At 43.1% G+C, this 16,681-nt stretch overlaps 1 protein-coding gene and 1 pseudogene across 1 annotated transcript in view; one reads left to right on the top strand and one right to left on the bottom strand.

The window, feature by feature from the left end:
* DNAH11 (dynein axonemal heavy chain 11) overlaps window positions 1-1,439 on the bottom strand; it is a 207,696-nt gene extending 206,257 nt beyond the window's left edge. Inside the window, exon 1 of the mRNA XM_006154490.1 lies at window positions 792-1,439. Coding sequence (XP_006154552.1) covers window positions 792-1,439 — 648 coding nt within the window. The remainder of the gene's footprint in view (window positions 1-791) is intronic.
* Window positions 1,440-5,652: 4,213 nt separating this feature from the next.
* On the top strand, window positions 5,653-12,245 carry LOC102471447 (ribosome biogenesis protein NSA2 homolog pseudogene; annotated as a pseudogene).
* The last annotated feature ends 4,436 nt before the right edge of the window (window positions 12,246-16,681 follow it).

The following is a 16,681-nucleotide window of genomic DNA, read 5'->3' as shown; positions in this document are numbered from 1 at the left end:
CGCGCCACCCCACCCCCCCAAAAAGAAAAACCCCCCAAAAAAAAAAAAAAAAAAAAGTTTCAAAACCCCCAACACCGTAAGGCAACTTACTATCGTTTTTTCTCTGAGATCCTATTTCCCAACTATTATGCCATCACATCTATTGATGATCACTTTACAACATTAAACCAAGACACTACACTACCTAAAGACTAAATCTTGATCCAAACCCTTCCCAGTTGAAAAAACGCCTACTATTGTATACGTGTAGTACTTGTATAATCACTTGTAGGTGATTAGCCAATCCTTTTAGCACACAATCCAAACACTGTCTAAATACCAAGATTGCCTGGGGGCTCCACTTTAAGGACTCAGTTCTCTCTGCCTGGGATGCAGGGTGAGTGACACAGAGTCAGACTCAATACATGATTAGTATGGGCTCTGCCAAACATGACTTTCTTTAAGGATAGACTCCAGAGTGACCCAAGAGCTAGTGTAACGGAAGTTATTTGGCACAGAAAACCCACCTAGCGCTTAACGCCCAGGTATCCTACAAGGCGCTGGTTTTCCTGCATTCTCTCGGTCCCACAAGTTCAACCGGGGTGTTCTTGGCCATATAGAAAGGACTTTCTAAAAATCTAACCTAAGTCGCCCAACTAGAGTAGCAGCACGTGGGGAGAGGTTCCAGAGTAGGGACTCGAGGCCAAGTTTCTTTAAAGCGCGGAGCGAGAGCCCAGCGAGAAGCCTAGGCAACATGCCCTCCCTGGCCGGCTTCGCGGTGGAGGCGGCGTGCAGGGTCCCTCGCCCCTTACCTCCTGGAAGGCCGCAAGTCTCCCGGCTGCGGCTAGGCTGAATACAAGACAGGTCGGGTTGGTGCTCTCCAGAAAGTCCCCCAGGACCTGTCGGTTGTCCTCATTCTCCAAATACTGGCTCCATTTCTCCTCCGGGCACCTCAGCATCTGCTCCAGGCGGCCGCGGAGGAAGCGCACCCGCGTGTCTTGGCCGAAAGTCCGCGCTTTCCTGGCGGCCGCTGCCTCCTCTTCCTCGTCCTCCTCCTCCAACTCCATCACGTCCGCCGCCTCCAAACCCGCGCCCGGGGTGAGGCGAAGGGAGGCTTCCTGAAAGCCTAGCACCTCCAGGGCTACCACGGGGGACACCGGGTCCCCTGCGCCAGGGACGGTGGGCGAGTTCACCCCTTGCCGCGCGCCCTGAAGGCGACCACTCTCTTCCGTGAGCGCCGAGCGTAGCCCCCCACCTGCTGCTTCTTTCTGCCCCGCGACTGCGCGCCCCGCGAGCCCAGCAGCCGAGGCCACCGCCCGGGAGAAGCCGCGCGTCCCGTTTCCCAGGGGACGGCGCCCCGCCCAGGCCCGCGCAGGGCGGAGTGAGCGCCAGAGGCCGCCGCCCCGCAGAAGCCCAGGCTGTGGCCCACCCGAGCGGCTTTGGGGCTCCGGGAGAGGCATGCCCTGGGCCAGTCCGAACCCCCGGTGGGCTCACTGCACCGCCCTCCCGCGCCTTCCTTCGCATACTGACGCCTTGGTGGGGACTACCCGAGAGCGTAGCTGGACCAGGCCTGGCGTTGGTTAATTGCTCTGGAAGCAGTGCTGTCTAAATCCTTTTCCTGGGTCAAATCAGGTTCTCTCTAGATTGCTTGGGTTTAGCTGGTCAGTTGTTATTTTATGGGCAAGATGAATAAGTAACAGGAAGATGGGGGAACCAGGATTCAGGGCCCAAGTTGAGGACTTTCATTCACCTTACTTGAGGCTCTACAAATACTACCAGAAAAGCACCAGCCCCGCAATTCAACTTTGCTACTTGTGGAAATCAAAGATCTAGTAGTGCACACTCTGTTTCCCAACCTCGACCTGACGCTTACCGGGATGCCCTTTCAGAGAATGCATGGCGCTATTCCTAGACGCTAAAATAGTCCTAAATTCTGTAGAATTGTCATTCAATCCAAGAGTAAAACATCAAGGGAGTCTCAGATGCCAACGTTTCAGATTAGAAACAGTCTTCACTGGGGCCAGCTGGTGGCCTGCTGGTTAAGGGGCTGGATCCCACATGGCCGGCTGCAGGGTTGGAGCTCCAGACCCTGTGCTTGGGACTGCGACTCAGAGCCTGCCCAAAAATCCAGAAGAGAATGGACCAGAGGTATTGCCGTGTTCTCCCTGCAGGGTGCTTTCCCAGTTTCCCTGTCTCTGGGATATATATGTACCCTACAGCAAAATTAAAAATTAAAAAACAAACAAACAAACAACAAAAAACAACCAAGTCTTGATGATACTGATGTGGCATTTAGTCAGACTATTAAGGAAATTCTGTTACTGTCAACTTCCACCTTTCCCACAGGGCATACCTGAAAGAGTGCTACCTTCAATAGGGGCCAGCAGATGGCAAACCGGTTATGTTGCTGGACTCCCACGTGGCTGTGGTTCGAGTCTCAGATCCGGTGGTTTGAAACGCAGCATACCAGGTGTGTGCATGTGTGCCTGGTGCCCAAAATCCCAGGAGGAGAATGGAGGAGGAAGGATTGTTGTATGGCCATTCCCCCCAGGGGGTGATTTCTCAATTTCTCTCTCATTTCTCTGTCTCTCTCTCTTCACCTAGTGTACCTGCCCTAGAGCAAAAACCTCTACCCAAAAAAAAAAATCCATAGGGAACCAGCAGTTAGCATAATGGCTATGTCGCTGGACTCCCACGTAGTCGACCGCAGTTCGCATCCTGGACCTGGTGGCTTAGAACTCACACCGGGCACGTGTGTGTGCGTGCCCAAGATCCCGAGAGGAGAATGGAGGAGAAGGGATTGCGGCGTGACCATCCCCCCGGGAGGTGATTTCTCACTTTCTGTCTCTATGTCTCTCTGTCTGTCTGGCAAGCACACGCGCCCTATAGTGAAAATCTATAAAAAAAAAAAAAAATCCATAAAATAGCTGTTGATAGATAGATGTTTACAGTAAGAATTTTTCTTTTCAGGATTTTAATTGTCTCTGATAAATATGTTTACTTATACAATCAGAATCTTGAATTAAACCATGGAAAGCCTTTATAACTTATATAAAACAGCCTCATAGCTGCTTTGAATGGCCATGACCGTCTACGTGTCTCCCAGCTGCAAGTGTGGAGGCTAGCGAGGACTGCCTCCCAGCTCCTGTATTCCAGCTTTACATCCCCCACTCCAGAGAGACAGGAATTCTGTGAGTAATCCTGACTAAAATGGGGAGCAAATAGCCATTTTCAAAATCAGCAAAGAAATTTCTAAATACTTGTGCTATTATTAAAGTACAATGTTCAAAAAGTTAAATATGTAACATGAAATATAGAAAGAAGATCTCTCGTGTCCACAGGTACCATTTTGGTTAAGGCACTGACTGGTCTCCCAATGGCTGCCTACAGTTTGAGTCCCGGACCTAGTGACTTGCTTTTTCACTTTCTCTTTCTCTTTAGTAAAATTAAAAATTAATAAATAACTTTTTAATAAAGAAATACCTATCGAAGATTTATTTAATTCATTAATGAAGAAATCAACAAAACAGTGAAGCTGCTTACAACAAGCATTAAAGATATTGATAAACATTGGAGAAAGATCATGGGAGTAAACTGTTTCATTGGATATAATATTCATGAAAATCCTACAGGGCAATATAATCTTAACTTTTTTTGTTTTCCAAGATAATTTGCTTTTTGGAAATGTTTTATACCTTTAGTAAACAAAATATAAATAAAAATTTAACTTTGTAGTTTGAGTCATTACTGAAAAAGAGGTACATTTCCCTAGATAATTAATTCTTTGAGCGAAATAACACTGCAGTATGACATAAAAAAGGACACACTTGTCTTTTTTTAAGTTTTTTTTACAGGTTTTTGCCTTAAGCTATGTGGGTTCACCAGGGAAACAGAGACAGAGACAGAGTCATGAGAGGGAAAGATTGAAAGAGAGAAATCACCTCCCAGGGGAGATGGCCATGCCGCAATCCCTTCTCCTCCATTCTCCTCTTGGGATTTTAAGTATACATGCACAGTGCACCACTGTGAGTTTCAAGTCACTGGGTCCAGGTCTCAAACTGTGGTCAGCCATGTGCGAGTCCAGCAACAAAAGTGATATGCCATCTGCTGGCCCTGCCTTTCTTACATTTTACACTCAAGTTTGAATATTTTTTCTCAGTAATAATAGCCAACATTTATCAAGTACTAACTGAACACCAGTTCATTTTGTGATTCAACAAATACTGAATGTCTATTAAGTGTCAAGCACTATTCTAGGTACAAGGAACACAGATCAAGTCTCTACCCTCATATCGCTGGTGTAATCCAGACTTTCAATGGCTATACTGGGGCTCCACCAATAGAGTTTTCATTCCATTTCTACAAAGTATAGGTGTATGACCCTGGTAAGTTAGGGACCTCAATTTCTTTATCTGAAATAGGAAAAATAAAGTGGCACATTATTTTTCAGCAAATACCCCCCCCCCATAAGAAGAATATCTTTTTCTGTTCCATTAAAGTTTTGCTTGGCCATGAGACTCGCTTTGGTTGATGGGATATAGCAGACATCACACAGAGACTTGAAATGTCCTTACATGGGACAGCTTGCTCTCCATGCCTTCTGGCCTCCACCACTGTCATGAGAACATCCCCTCCTGGCTTGTTGGTGTAAGGACCTAACCTGGACTTCACTTGTAGCTGAGGAGCAAGTCCAGCTAAGCCTAGTCTTGATCCACGTACCTGCAATCAGCCCACAGACGCATGAACGAGAAAAAATGTTTATAGTTTTAAGTTACATGTTGCAGTAAGGTTTAATATGCATAATATGGCATAACATGGCAATATAAGATGAAATGCTACATCATAGGGCTGTTGTGAGAAGTCATTGTTTAAATGTATAAAATGCACACACTTAGAAGAGTGCCAGGTATATTATCCACATTAAAAATAATTTATTATTAGTTGGTAAGGGAGAAACATGTGAACCTAACCCAAGATAGAGTGTTATAGGTGGATACCATGAGCAGGGAGTTCCAACATGCCAACAAAGGGAACGTCTGACACGTCAATCAAAGATCATGGTAGACCTCCTGGCGCCAGGAGACCAGAGGTTATCTCCCCGAGATGCTTGGTCAGCATCCTAATTTCCACTGGGGCAGTAAACTAATAGGGCAGATCTCCCTCTGAGGATGCTCAGACCTTCCAAGTCCACAACAGCATGTTTTACTTGGATTCACAGTCACCCAAACTAGAAGTTTCATTTCTTAGTTTCCGTTGTAACTAATGGAAAGTTAAAGTAAATGAGGTACACAACGTGTGTGCCATGTTCTTAGAAAGAATTTGCCAGTTCTCCATTTCTTCTTATCTTTCCAACTTGCTGGCGAGTCTCTCAACTAGGAATGCAGAGCCATGTTCAGTCATGAGAATGACCCTCAAACATATGAAAAGACGCTCTGCCTCTTTCACAAAAGAAAAATGTACATTCAAAAGGGAGTATACTATTACTTTCTTACTTATTGACGTTAAGAATGACATACTGTGGGCATGGCTGGGAAAACAGACTCTCATACATCACTGCTGGGAATTCAAAATGATACAACCCCATGGAATTTTTCAGATACTAAAAAAATCTCTATGCATTTGCCCACTGATCCAGCAATCTTTCTTCTAGGACTCTATGCCTGGCTAAGCTTGATGGCACTAATTGTTAAGAGCAAAAGACTGGAAAAAGCCAAATGTCCAGCTCTAGAAGACTGGTCGAAAGAACTATCTGATACCCAAGCAAGGAGTAAAATGCAAGTATAATAAAGAATAAGGAATATCCCTACATATTTTAGTAGAATGGTTTCTAAGACATATTTTTAAAGACAATAAGAAAAGAGAAAACTGTGTATGTTATGCTACCATTCATCTATGAAAGTAGAAGGGGTCTCTCACACACATTCACACACACACAGAGAATTTATTTTAAAGAGCAACAATGGAAGAATAACCCCCAAACTAGAAAAACTATTTACACATGAGGAAGGGTAGAGAAAGCAGGAATAGAAGTTAGACTTCTCCAAATATACATCATATTCTATGCTTAACATAGCAATAATGTAAATACATAATTAAACAATAAGTTTAAACTTTAAAAACAAAACCTCTAAAAATCAAAAGCAAAAATGAAATGGATTTCCTTGCATATAGAGTTAGTAGTATAACCATATAGAGAGGAATGATTTCATTTTATTTTATCTTATTTTTATTTTATTTTTTGGAGAGGTGTTTTTGTTTTTGTTTTTCCATAGGGCACATGCACTCGCGAGAGAGACAGAGAGACGGAAAGTGAGGAATCACCCCCCCACACGCACACACCAGGGGAGATGGCCAGGCCGCAATCCCTTCTCCTCCATTCTCCTCTTGGGATCTTGGGTACACACACACACACACGCACCCGGCGTGAGTTTTAAGTCACCAGGTCCGGGACTCGAACCACATTCAATTACATGGGAGTCCAGTGACATAGCCATTACGCTAACTGCTGGTCCCGAGGAATGATTTTAAGACGCACACACCAGGGGAGATGACCAGGCCGCAATCCCTTCTCCTCCATTCTCCTCTTGGGATCTTGGGTACACACACACACACACGCACCCGGCGTGAGTTTTAAGTCACCAGGTCCGGGACTCGAACCACATTCAATTACATGGGAGTCCAGTGACATAGCCATTACGCTAACTGCTGGTCCCGAGGAATGATTTTAAGTGACTAAAACAGACACTAGATAGGATATCCCTAGTGGAATATAACCTAAGGGCAAAAAGAATTGCAGAAAATAAAATGAAAATAAAGAACTTAAAATCATTAAAGATAATTATGTTGGTAGTGATGATGTTGGTAGTATTGTCGGCAGACTGCCTGTGTATTGTGAATGAAGCTGTCATGGATTGGATTCTCTGATAAACAGACCATAAGACTCTTCTGTGGAAATTGCATGTAGGAGACTTGCTAGGGGGTGCTCTGAAGCCGGACTGGACAGAGGTAGAGGCTGAATCGCCAGGCAGCTGCACAAGAAGCCTGGGTTGGTTCCTTGTGAGCTCTTACTGTGCTGACCCATCAGAAGTGTCCTAAATTGAGGCAAGGAGATCACACCTTTGTAGCTTCACCTAACCTAGCCTTTGGAAGTGAATTTCACCTGGGAAGGAGACCTTGGTCAAGGCCGTATATTTTGGCTGAGGGCAATTCCTGGGGAAGGACTCAGCTTTGAGCTATCAGCAGGTAACATTTCCAGCAGATGCTGGGATGGATGCTCCTGAAGGGGAAGATCTGGGCATCATCTATACCCAAATAAATACTTAAGCTGGTGTCACTGGAATCCAGAGCTTTTAGCATGGTGGGAAGGATAAACAAACAAAAGATAAAGTTAGGTTCAAAATGCTATAGGACTAAGTTTTAAATTACAATTTCAATGTAAACTTATATCTCATCTTTTAACAAATGTATTAGCTAGCTTTGGTTAATGAAAAGGGTTTGAAACAAGAAAGAACCTTGTAGCTATGAGCATCCTTAGTTCTTAGATCAGGGTCTCTAAAAAATCATTTCCTACTCAAATAAACAGAACTTTGAGAAATGGCTAAATCTAGCTCTAGGGCAGAAAAATACAAGTTGATAATGAAACTGTGCATGGTCAGAAAATAGAGAAGTTATTAAATACTAGCAAATATGTGTCAAAACAATTCATGAGACACCTTAAAAAGGCTTCAACTACCTTAAACTTGAGCTTCGGGGCCAGCAGGTGGCGTGGTACTTAAGGGCGTTGGACTCTCACATTGCTGACTGAGGTTCACGTCCCAGACCTGGTGGCTTGCTTTCTCTCTCTCTCTCTTTGTCCTTCTCTGATCAAATTAAAATAATTAAATAAAGTTAAATAAAATAATTATGTAAAAAAAAATTGAGCTTCAATAAGAATAATAACTGTGGGCCAGCAGGTGGCATGGTAATTAAGGTGCTGGGCTCCCACATGGCTAACTATGGTTCAAGTCCCAGATCTGGCGGCTTGCTTTCTTGCTTTCTCACTCCCCTCTCCCCCTCTGTGTTTCTCTGATGAACATGTGTGCCCTATAACAAATTTTAAAATAACAATAAATAATTCTTTAATAAAGTAATAACTGCAATAGACTGAAACACTACAAATATATTTTGATCTATGAATGTGTAATGGAATCTTATTTTTCCAGTTTCTCTTTTACACTACAGACTTTTATTTTTTTTTTTGAGAGAGAGATTTTCACTATAGGGCGCGGGCGCTCGCCAGACAGACAGAGGGAGACATAGAGACAGAAAGCGAGAAATCACCCCCCAGGGGGGATGGTCACGCCACAATCCCTTCTCCTCCATTCTCCTCTCGGGATCTTGGGCATGCACGCACACGCGCCCGGCATGAGTTTTAAGCCACCTGGTCCAGGACGTGAACCGCGGTCGACTATGTGGGAGTCAAGCGACATAGCCATTACGCTAACTGCTGGTTCCCTACAATACAGACTTTTGAGAAGCACTTCGCTCTCATTCTTACAACAATAACAAAAGTCCTAAACAGTCTGCAAAATCAAAACACTATGGGGGCCAGCAGGTGGTGGGGTGGTTAAGGGCACTGGACCACAGTTCAAGTCCTGGACCAAGTGGTTTGCTTTCTCATTTTCTCTCTCTCTCTCTGTCTCTCATTCTGTCCCTCCCTGGTCAAATTAAAATAAATAAACGAATAAATAAAGTTAAATAAAAAGTAATTCTTTTTAAAAAAAAATTATGCAAACCCACCAGAGAGCTGAGATTGCAGGGTGATGAACTATTCTGAAGCTTCTGGAGGTACAGGACACGAGCCCTTGATTCACAGGGCAGACACCACTAGACACTGCCAAAAAGCACTCAGCTTATATTTTTAACAAACTGCTACAATAGTGTGGGCTGAGGGAATACAAAACGACAGAGCCACCGATACAAAGGGAATTTGCATTCCCTGTCCCCTCTGGTTTTTCCTCACAGGCCTTACATGGTCCTTTGTCAAACCTCTGGTTAGGGTCCTAAGAGTGCCTCCCATTTGGCCTGGGGTAATTCTTCTTTCAAATCCTTCCTTTGAAAAGGTTCACAAATTTAGGGCCAGCAGGTGGCATAACTGTGGGCACATTGGACTCCCACATGGCTGACTGTGGTTTGAGTCCAGACCTGGAGATTTGAAATTCACACCAGGCATGTGTATGTGTGTGCAAGTGTCCAAGATCCCACGAGGAGAATAAAGGAAAAGGGATTGCAGCATGGCCATCCTCACTGGGGGGGGGGGGATTACTCATTTTCTATATCTCTCCATGTCTCTGGCAAGTGCATGCACCCTATAGCAAAAATTTCTTTAAAAATAAAAATGGTCACAAATTCATTCACTCTTTAGCCCTCCAAAAGCTGGAGCCTAATTCCCCTCCCTTGAGCATAAAGCTAGATTTAGAGACTCTTCCAAGAAAGCAAAGATGGTGGACAGCAAATGGCGTGATAGATTGCTGGACTCCCACGTAGTTGACTGCAGTTCGAGTCCCAGACCTGGCGGCTTAAAATTCAAGCCAGGTGTGTATGCATGAGTGCCTAAAATCCCAAGAGGAAATAGAGGAGAAGGGATTGCAGTGTGGCCATTCCCCCTGGTGTGTGACTTCTCACTTTCTGTCTCTCTCGTGAGCACACCTGCCCTATAGCAAAAATCTCTTTAAAAAAAAAAAAAAAAGAAAAAGAAAAAGAAAGAAAGAAAGGATGGTGGAAGTGACAACTAGTGAATAGGTCAAATAGGCCACTATGGTTTCCTCCCCCCCCCCCCCCCTCCCCCCCGTCAGTCACTCTGGGGAATTTTAACTGCCATATTATGAGAACACTCAGCCTACAGAGAGAACCCACCAACAACCATGTTAATGACCCTTTTTGGAAGCAAATCCTATAGCCCCAAGTCAAACCTTCAGATGACTTCAGTCCCTGGCAAATAATTGCAATCACATCAATGACACTGAACCACAGTCACCCAACTAAGCCACACCAAAGTGACTGACTCATAGAAATGGTGAAATGAGGGAACCAGCAGTTAGCGTAATGGCTATGTCGCTGGACTCCCACGTGGTCAACCGCGGTTCGCATCCCCGACCGGGGGGCTTAAAACTTATGCCGGGCGCGTGTGCGTGCGTGCCCAAGATCCCGAGAGGAGAATGGAGGAGAAGGGATTGTGGCGTGACCATCCCCCCTGGGGGGTGATTTCTCGCTTTCTGTCTCTCTCTGCCTGTCTGGCGAGCGCACGTGCCCTATAGTGAAAATCTCTCCAAAAAAAAAAAAAGAAATGGTGAAATGAAAAATGTTTATACTGCCTTACACTGTTGGGTTTACAGTAATTTATTATGTATTGATAGATTATTAATGCAGATATTGGTACCCAAAAGCAGGGTGTCACCATACAAATACCTAAAATGTGGAAGAGGGAGGAAGCAGCAAGATCTTTAAGAAAGTGAGGACAGATTGTCACCAGACCTTACAGATTGTTGTAGAAACCTTTAAGGAAACTGTGAGTGAGGACTTAAAAGAAAGTGAGGAAAATCTTACTGGAGACTGAGGGGAGATCCTTGTTGTGTAGCAGCAAATTATTTGGCAGTACTGAGACCTGGAGTAGTGTGGATAGTAGAGCACATGCCTAGTGAATGGGTGGGTTAGCTAAGACACTTCCAGGGAGAATGTCGAAAGTGCTGCTTGGTTTCTTCTCCTACTTGCAGTAAAATGTAAAAGGAGTAAAGATATGCTAAAGGGGGAACCAGCAGTTAGTGTAATGGCTATGTCGCTGGACTCCCACGTAGTCGACCGTGGTTCACGTCCCGGACCCGGTGACTTAAAACTCACGCCGGGTGCATGTGTGTGTGTGTGCCCAAGATCCCAAGAGGAGAATGGAGGAGAAGGGATTATGGCGTGACCATCTCCCATGGGGGGGGATTTCTCGCTTTCTGTCTCTTTGTCTCTCTCTGTCTGTTTGGCGAGCGCACGCACCCTATAGCGAAAACCTCTCAAAAAAAAAAAAAAGATATGCTAAAGGAAGAATCATGTAATACAAAGGAGCCATGTTTGGATGGCTCTGTAGCACTGTGGTTAAGCACATGCTCTAGATCCTGATGGGAAGGAGAAATGAAGGAAAAGGGATTGTGGCATGACCATGCCCCACTGGAGGGTGCTTTCTCCATTACTCTGTGTTTTTCAGTCTCTCTCTCTCTTTCTCTCTCTGGCAAGCACATGCACCCTCTAGCAAAAACAAAACAATAAACAAAAACAAAGATGAGCCAGGACTTGTTCATTTTGGGTTTTGAACATTTGCAGCTGCTCCAGAGGGCCAACTAGGCTAAAATGAAGAAATGACTTCTGACCAAATCCAAGGCACTATCAGGAATAAGGGTCTAGCCACCTGTTGGTAACTGAGACCTGAAAATTGACAACTTCTTTGCATCTGGGAGGTGGCTCTGAGAGACTCTGTGGCCGTCACCATACATTGTAAATGCTATGGATACCGTTTGGATTACTGTGAGAAAAAGAGGAAGAAGGAAAGTCTGGAGGCTCGTGAACGTTTAAAGAAGGTAAACAAGATGATTGGTCTGAAGGCTAAGCTCTATCATAAACAGGGCCATGCTGAGAAATACAAATGAAAAAGATTATCGAGATGCGTGAAAAGAGGAACACCAAACAAAAAAAATGATGAAAAGACTCCACAAGAAGCAGTACCTGCCTATCTGTTGGACAGAGAAGGACAGTCCTGAGCTAAAGTACTTTCCGATATGATTAAACAAAAGCAGAAAGAGAAAGTAGGAAAATGGGAAGTCCCCCTACCCAAAGTTCGAGCCCAGGGAGAAACAGAAGTATTAAAATGTATTCGAACAGGAAAGAGAAAGAAGAAGGCATGGAAGAGGATGGTTAAAAATGGTTGCTTTGTTGGAGATGGCTTTACTAGAAAATCACCTAAATATGAAAGATTCATTAGGCCAATGAGCTTACATTTCAAGAAGGCCCACATAACACATCCTGAGCTGAAAACCACTTTTTGCCTGCTAATACTTGGCGTAAAGAAGCATCCCTCATCCCCACTGTATACAATCTGGGCTGTTATCACCAAAGGTACTAGTGTTGAGGTGAATGTGAGTGAGTTGGGCCTTGTGACACAAGCAGGCAAGGTTATCTGGGGGAAATATGCCCATGTTACCACTAATTCTGAAAATGATGGATGCATAAATCCTGCCTTACTGGTTTAATAGCAGTTGCACACAAGTAATTCCTTGTAATTTTTGAAGATGATACACCATCTGGAAAACCATCATAACTGATGTTTCTGAATATAGCCAGTCTCACGTATCTGCAGTCATCAAAAGATTATTTATTAAATTGTACAAAAATATTAAAGTGGCCTGGTTTTACAAAAAAAAAAAAAAAAGAAAGGGAAGAAAGAAAGAAAGAAAGAAAGAAAGAAAGAAAGAAAGAAAAAAAGAAAGAAAGAGAAAAAGAAATAATGGTTTAAAGGTGAATCTGGCTGTGCCTTTAACATCCTTCGTTAGAACCTCAGAAAGATCCAGAGGAGTGCGTCAGTGAAACCAAAGGCCCTCTAAAAATATTGAGGGTATTGTGGATCCTCCCCAGTCAAACGAGATCCTTCTAAGAAGTCTTTCTAAAAGAAGTCCCTCATTATAAGCCTAGTAGAGAAGGGCTTCCTGTCGAAGAGTTTTTAGGTGTGACTTTTATTTAAAGGAATGAATCCTGATAAAACAGAATTCTCCTGTGGAACAAAATTCTTCAACTGCTGGTAAAAGGGCAATAAATGCTGCTGCCCTCATACAACTAGTGAAAAACAATTGCAACTGGGGAAGGAGACAAAAAAGAAAAGAATCCTCTGATCCCCAGGGAAGGGAAGGAACACATACTAGGCCCAGAGTTATGGCTTGGGGAAGAACAGAATTACTGTAATGTATCCACCGGTAAAATCCAGGAACATGGTGCCTACTGAATTGTGAGGCTTAATCAGAACAACAAACTGCCCCACACCACCATCAGTCTAACAGGCATCAAGTAACACAGACATGGGGACTTCCAAAAGTTTGTGGAAAAATGATACTAAAGTATGAGTTTTCTTTTGTTGCAAGAAGTTTTGGAAGCCATACCTAGTTTCTTCATAATATACATTTTCAATGGAACTAATTTTTTCTCTTTATTCATGGTAGAATGTGTGTGTATGAGAGAGAAACACTTCCATAGGGTCTGGCCCCACTGTGATCACCTTCCTCCAACCCTCCAGTCCATTGGATTCTAAATACTTGTGAATACCGTATTCAGGTGGACAAAGCTGGGGACCTGAACTTCAGTTGCCATGTGGAATATAACTTCTCTTAAGCAGCGTATTACCACAGCTGGTCTTCCATGAACTTTTTGAAGACCCTGTGTGACACTAATTTTTGGAAAATGGTTAGGAGGATGAAGTGGTTCTTTGCAGTTCAGCACAATGGAAAACCTGAGGCTAAAAATTGAGTAGACATTGAAAAATACTCTCTGGCAAATCAATCTCACCCTAAACACCAACTAATGTTACAGAATTTTTGAAGCTTGTAATGCCCTGAGAGAACCATAGAAATAATAAATCTCAAGCCCAGATCAAGTCCTGAATAGACTGATTCAACTATCCTGCCCTCCCCAAAAGAAAAGAAAAGCTATTTCCATTTCCAGGTAAACATATAAGTTACCACAGTCTGCACTGTCCTATATAAGAAGTTTGGTTTTCCAAAAAAATTATGAGGCATACCAAACAGACAACAAACTGCCAAGAGCAAAACAACCAAGAGTCAGAATTGCGGATGGGAATTTAAGTAACTATGAGTAATTTTTTATTATTTTTTATTTTTTATTTTTAGCAAAAGATTTTTGCTGCAAGGTACACGTGTGCCCCAGAGAGACAGAGAGAGAAGAAGTGAGAAATCACCCCCTGGGGGGAATGGCCATGCTGCAATCCTTTCTCCTCCATTCTCCTCTCAGGATTTTGATTTTAGGCATACATGTACACATGTGTGGCATGAATTTCAAGCCTCCGGTTCTGGGACTTAAACTGTAGCCAACCATGTGGGAGTCCAGTGACTTAACCACTACACTACCCATTGGGCACACAATGAGTAATGTTTTAAAGTCTAGTGGAAAAGATGGACAGCATACAAGATCATTGAAGTATTGAAACCACAAGAAAGAAGCTTATGGAAATGCTAAAACAAAACACCACACACATATACACAAAGAGAGAGAAAGAATGGTGATGGGGGACCAGCAGTTAGTGTAATGGCTATGTTGCTGAACTCCCATGTCGTTGACCGTGGTTCAAGTCCTGGACCCGGTGGCTTAAACTCATGCTGGGTGCATGTGCATGCGTGCCCAAGATCCCGAGAGGAGAATGGAGGAGAAAGGCTTATGGCAGGGCCATCTCCCCTGGGGAGTGATTTCTTGCTTCCTGTCTCTGTCTCTCTCTGTCTTTCTGGCGAGTGCATGCGCCCTATAGCAAAAACCTCTCAAAAAAAAAAGAATGCTAATGGCAGACTCATCAGAAGACTTAATAGATACGAGCAAAGGAACAGTAAACTTGAATACAGGAAATCATCCAAACTAAAACACAAAGAGGAAAAAAAGAATATTAAAATAACAGAACATGCAAAATGAGCAGAATAATATCAGACAGTCTCAGATTCAGACTTGGAATCCCAGAAAGAGAAAAGAGAAAATAAGGCAGAAGAAATATTTCTAAAATAATGGCTGAAACTTTTTTCCAAAATGAACAGTACCAAATCTCAGATCTAGGAAACTCAGAGGGCACCAAGCAGGAGATACCTGACCTCCCCCCCGAAAAAAAAGGGACAAAACAAACAAAAACTCACATATATAACTAGGCATATTCAATTATTCAGTTGAAAGTGCTTAAAATAAAAGAGAAAATCTTGGAAGCAACCATAGAAAAAGGACAAGTGGTATAAAGAATAGAATTAAAATAGACATCTTTTTTTTTTTTGACAGAGAGATTTTTGCTATATCATGCATGCACTCACCAGAGAGACAGAGGAGACAGAGAGAGACAAACAGAAAACAAGAAATCACCCCCCAGGAGGAATGGCCATACCGCAATCCCTTCTCCATTCTCCTAATGGGATTTGGGGCATGCATGCACATGTGCCCGGCATGAGTTTTAAGCTGCTGGGTTCAAGACTAGAACCATTGTTGACAATGTGGGAGTCCAGTAATGTAACATTATGCCATCTGCTGTTCCCACAATAGACATCTTTTAAGTCAAAAGAAAATGGAATGACATCCGAAAAGTGTTAGGAAAAAACAAAAACAAAAAAAAAAACAACCCTTTTTCATACAAGTAAAAATAGAGAATTCATTGTCAGCACAACTTTACTATAAGAAGGTAGAACCATAGGAAACCTGGTTTATACAACAGACTCATGGAGCAGAGTTGTTCATCCTTCTGCACTCCCCATATCCCCATACACCTTTGAACATAAAAGAAAAAGTGGTGGTGTGGTGATTAAGGCATTGGACTCCCATGTGTCTGATAGAGGTTCAAGTCCTAGATCTGGTGGCTTGCTTTCTCACTTTTCCTCTCTTTCTCTCTCTGTCTCTCTCTCTCTAGTGATCATGTGTACCCTGTAGCAAATTAAAATAATAATACTGATAAATAAAATTAAATAATTCTTTTAAAAAAAGAAAAAAATTATTTTTTAGTATATTTTGAGTCCTGATATTCAAGTATATGTAAGCCTGTATTCTAACTAAAGGCAAAGAACAGTGGGGATTTTAAAGCAAAAGTCGGTGAAATCACTTATATTTTAAAAGGAGATTCTCACTGTCTGCTACAACCAGACAATAAAATGGCAAGAAGTATAGCACCATCTAGATGAAAGATGATGGCAGTTTAGACCAGGTTTAGTACTGGAAGTGGTAAAGAGTGGTTAGATTCTGAATGTTTTAGAAGTGAAGTCAACAAGAGTTAAAGGTTGGGTGTAGGGCATGTAAAAGGTAATAATCATAGATTAGTAGTTTATTAAAATTTTTAAATTTTATTTATTTATTTTCTGACAAGGTGAAGGATGAATTTGAAATGTGCTGAGTTGAAGGAGGCTGCAGAAAAAGACAGGTTTGAGGAAGGAAACTGGGAGATTGTTTTGGAGCATGTTAAATGTGAGACACCTATTAAATATTCAAGTAGAGGGGACCAGCAGATGGCGTAGTGGTTAGGTCTCCAGACTCCCATGTAGTCAACCTCAGTTCTAGTCTTGGACTTGGTGTCTTAAAACTCATGCCGGGCATGTGTGCATGTGTGCCCAAATCCCAAAATGAAAATGGAGGAGAAGGGATTGCGTGTGTGACCATTCCCCTTGGGGGGTGGGGGGTGGGAGGGTGTTTTCTTGCTTTCTGTCTCTCTGTCTTTCTGGTGGGTGTGTGCAAAATTGTCTCTCAAAAAAAAAATCAAGTGGAGATATAAAGTGCTAGCTAGGGGTGAGACGGTGGTGCAGCAGAAGCATGACACTCTGCAGGACTGACCCCCTGGGAGAGTTCTGGATTCACATCCAGAGACTTTGCTGAGTATGTCAGATTCTACGTGACCATGACCGGAGGGAACTGAGTGTAAATTGTGGCATCAGGACCCTGTTAAGGTTGCTGC

The sequence above is a fragment of the Tupaia chinensis genome, unplaced genomic scaffold (assembly GCF_000334495.1).
Source record: "Tupaia chinensis unplaced genomic scaffold, TupChi_1.0 Scaffold000410_1, whole genome shotgun sequence".
Taxonomy (NCBI): domain Eukaryota; kingdom Metazoa; phylum Chordata; class Mammalia; order Scandentia; family Tupaiidae; genus Tupaia; species Tupaia belangeri.
Note: the sequence above shows the minus strand (reverse complement) of the source record. Positions and strands in the feature narration are given on the sequence as shown.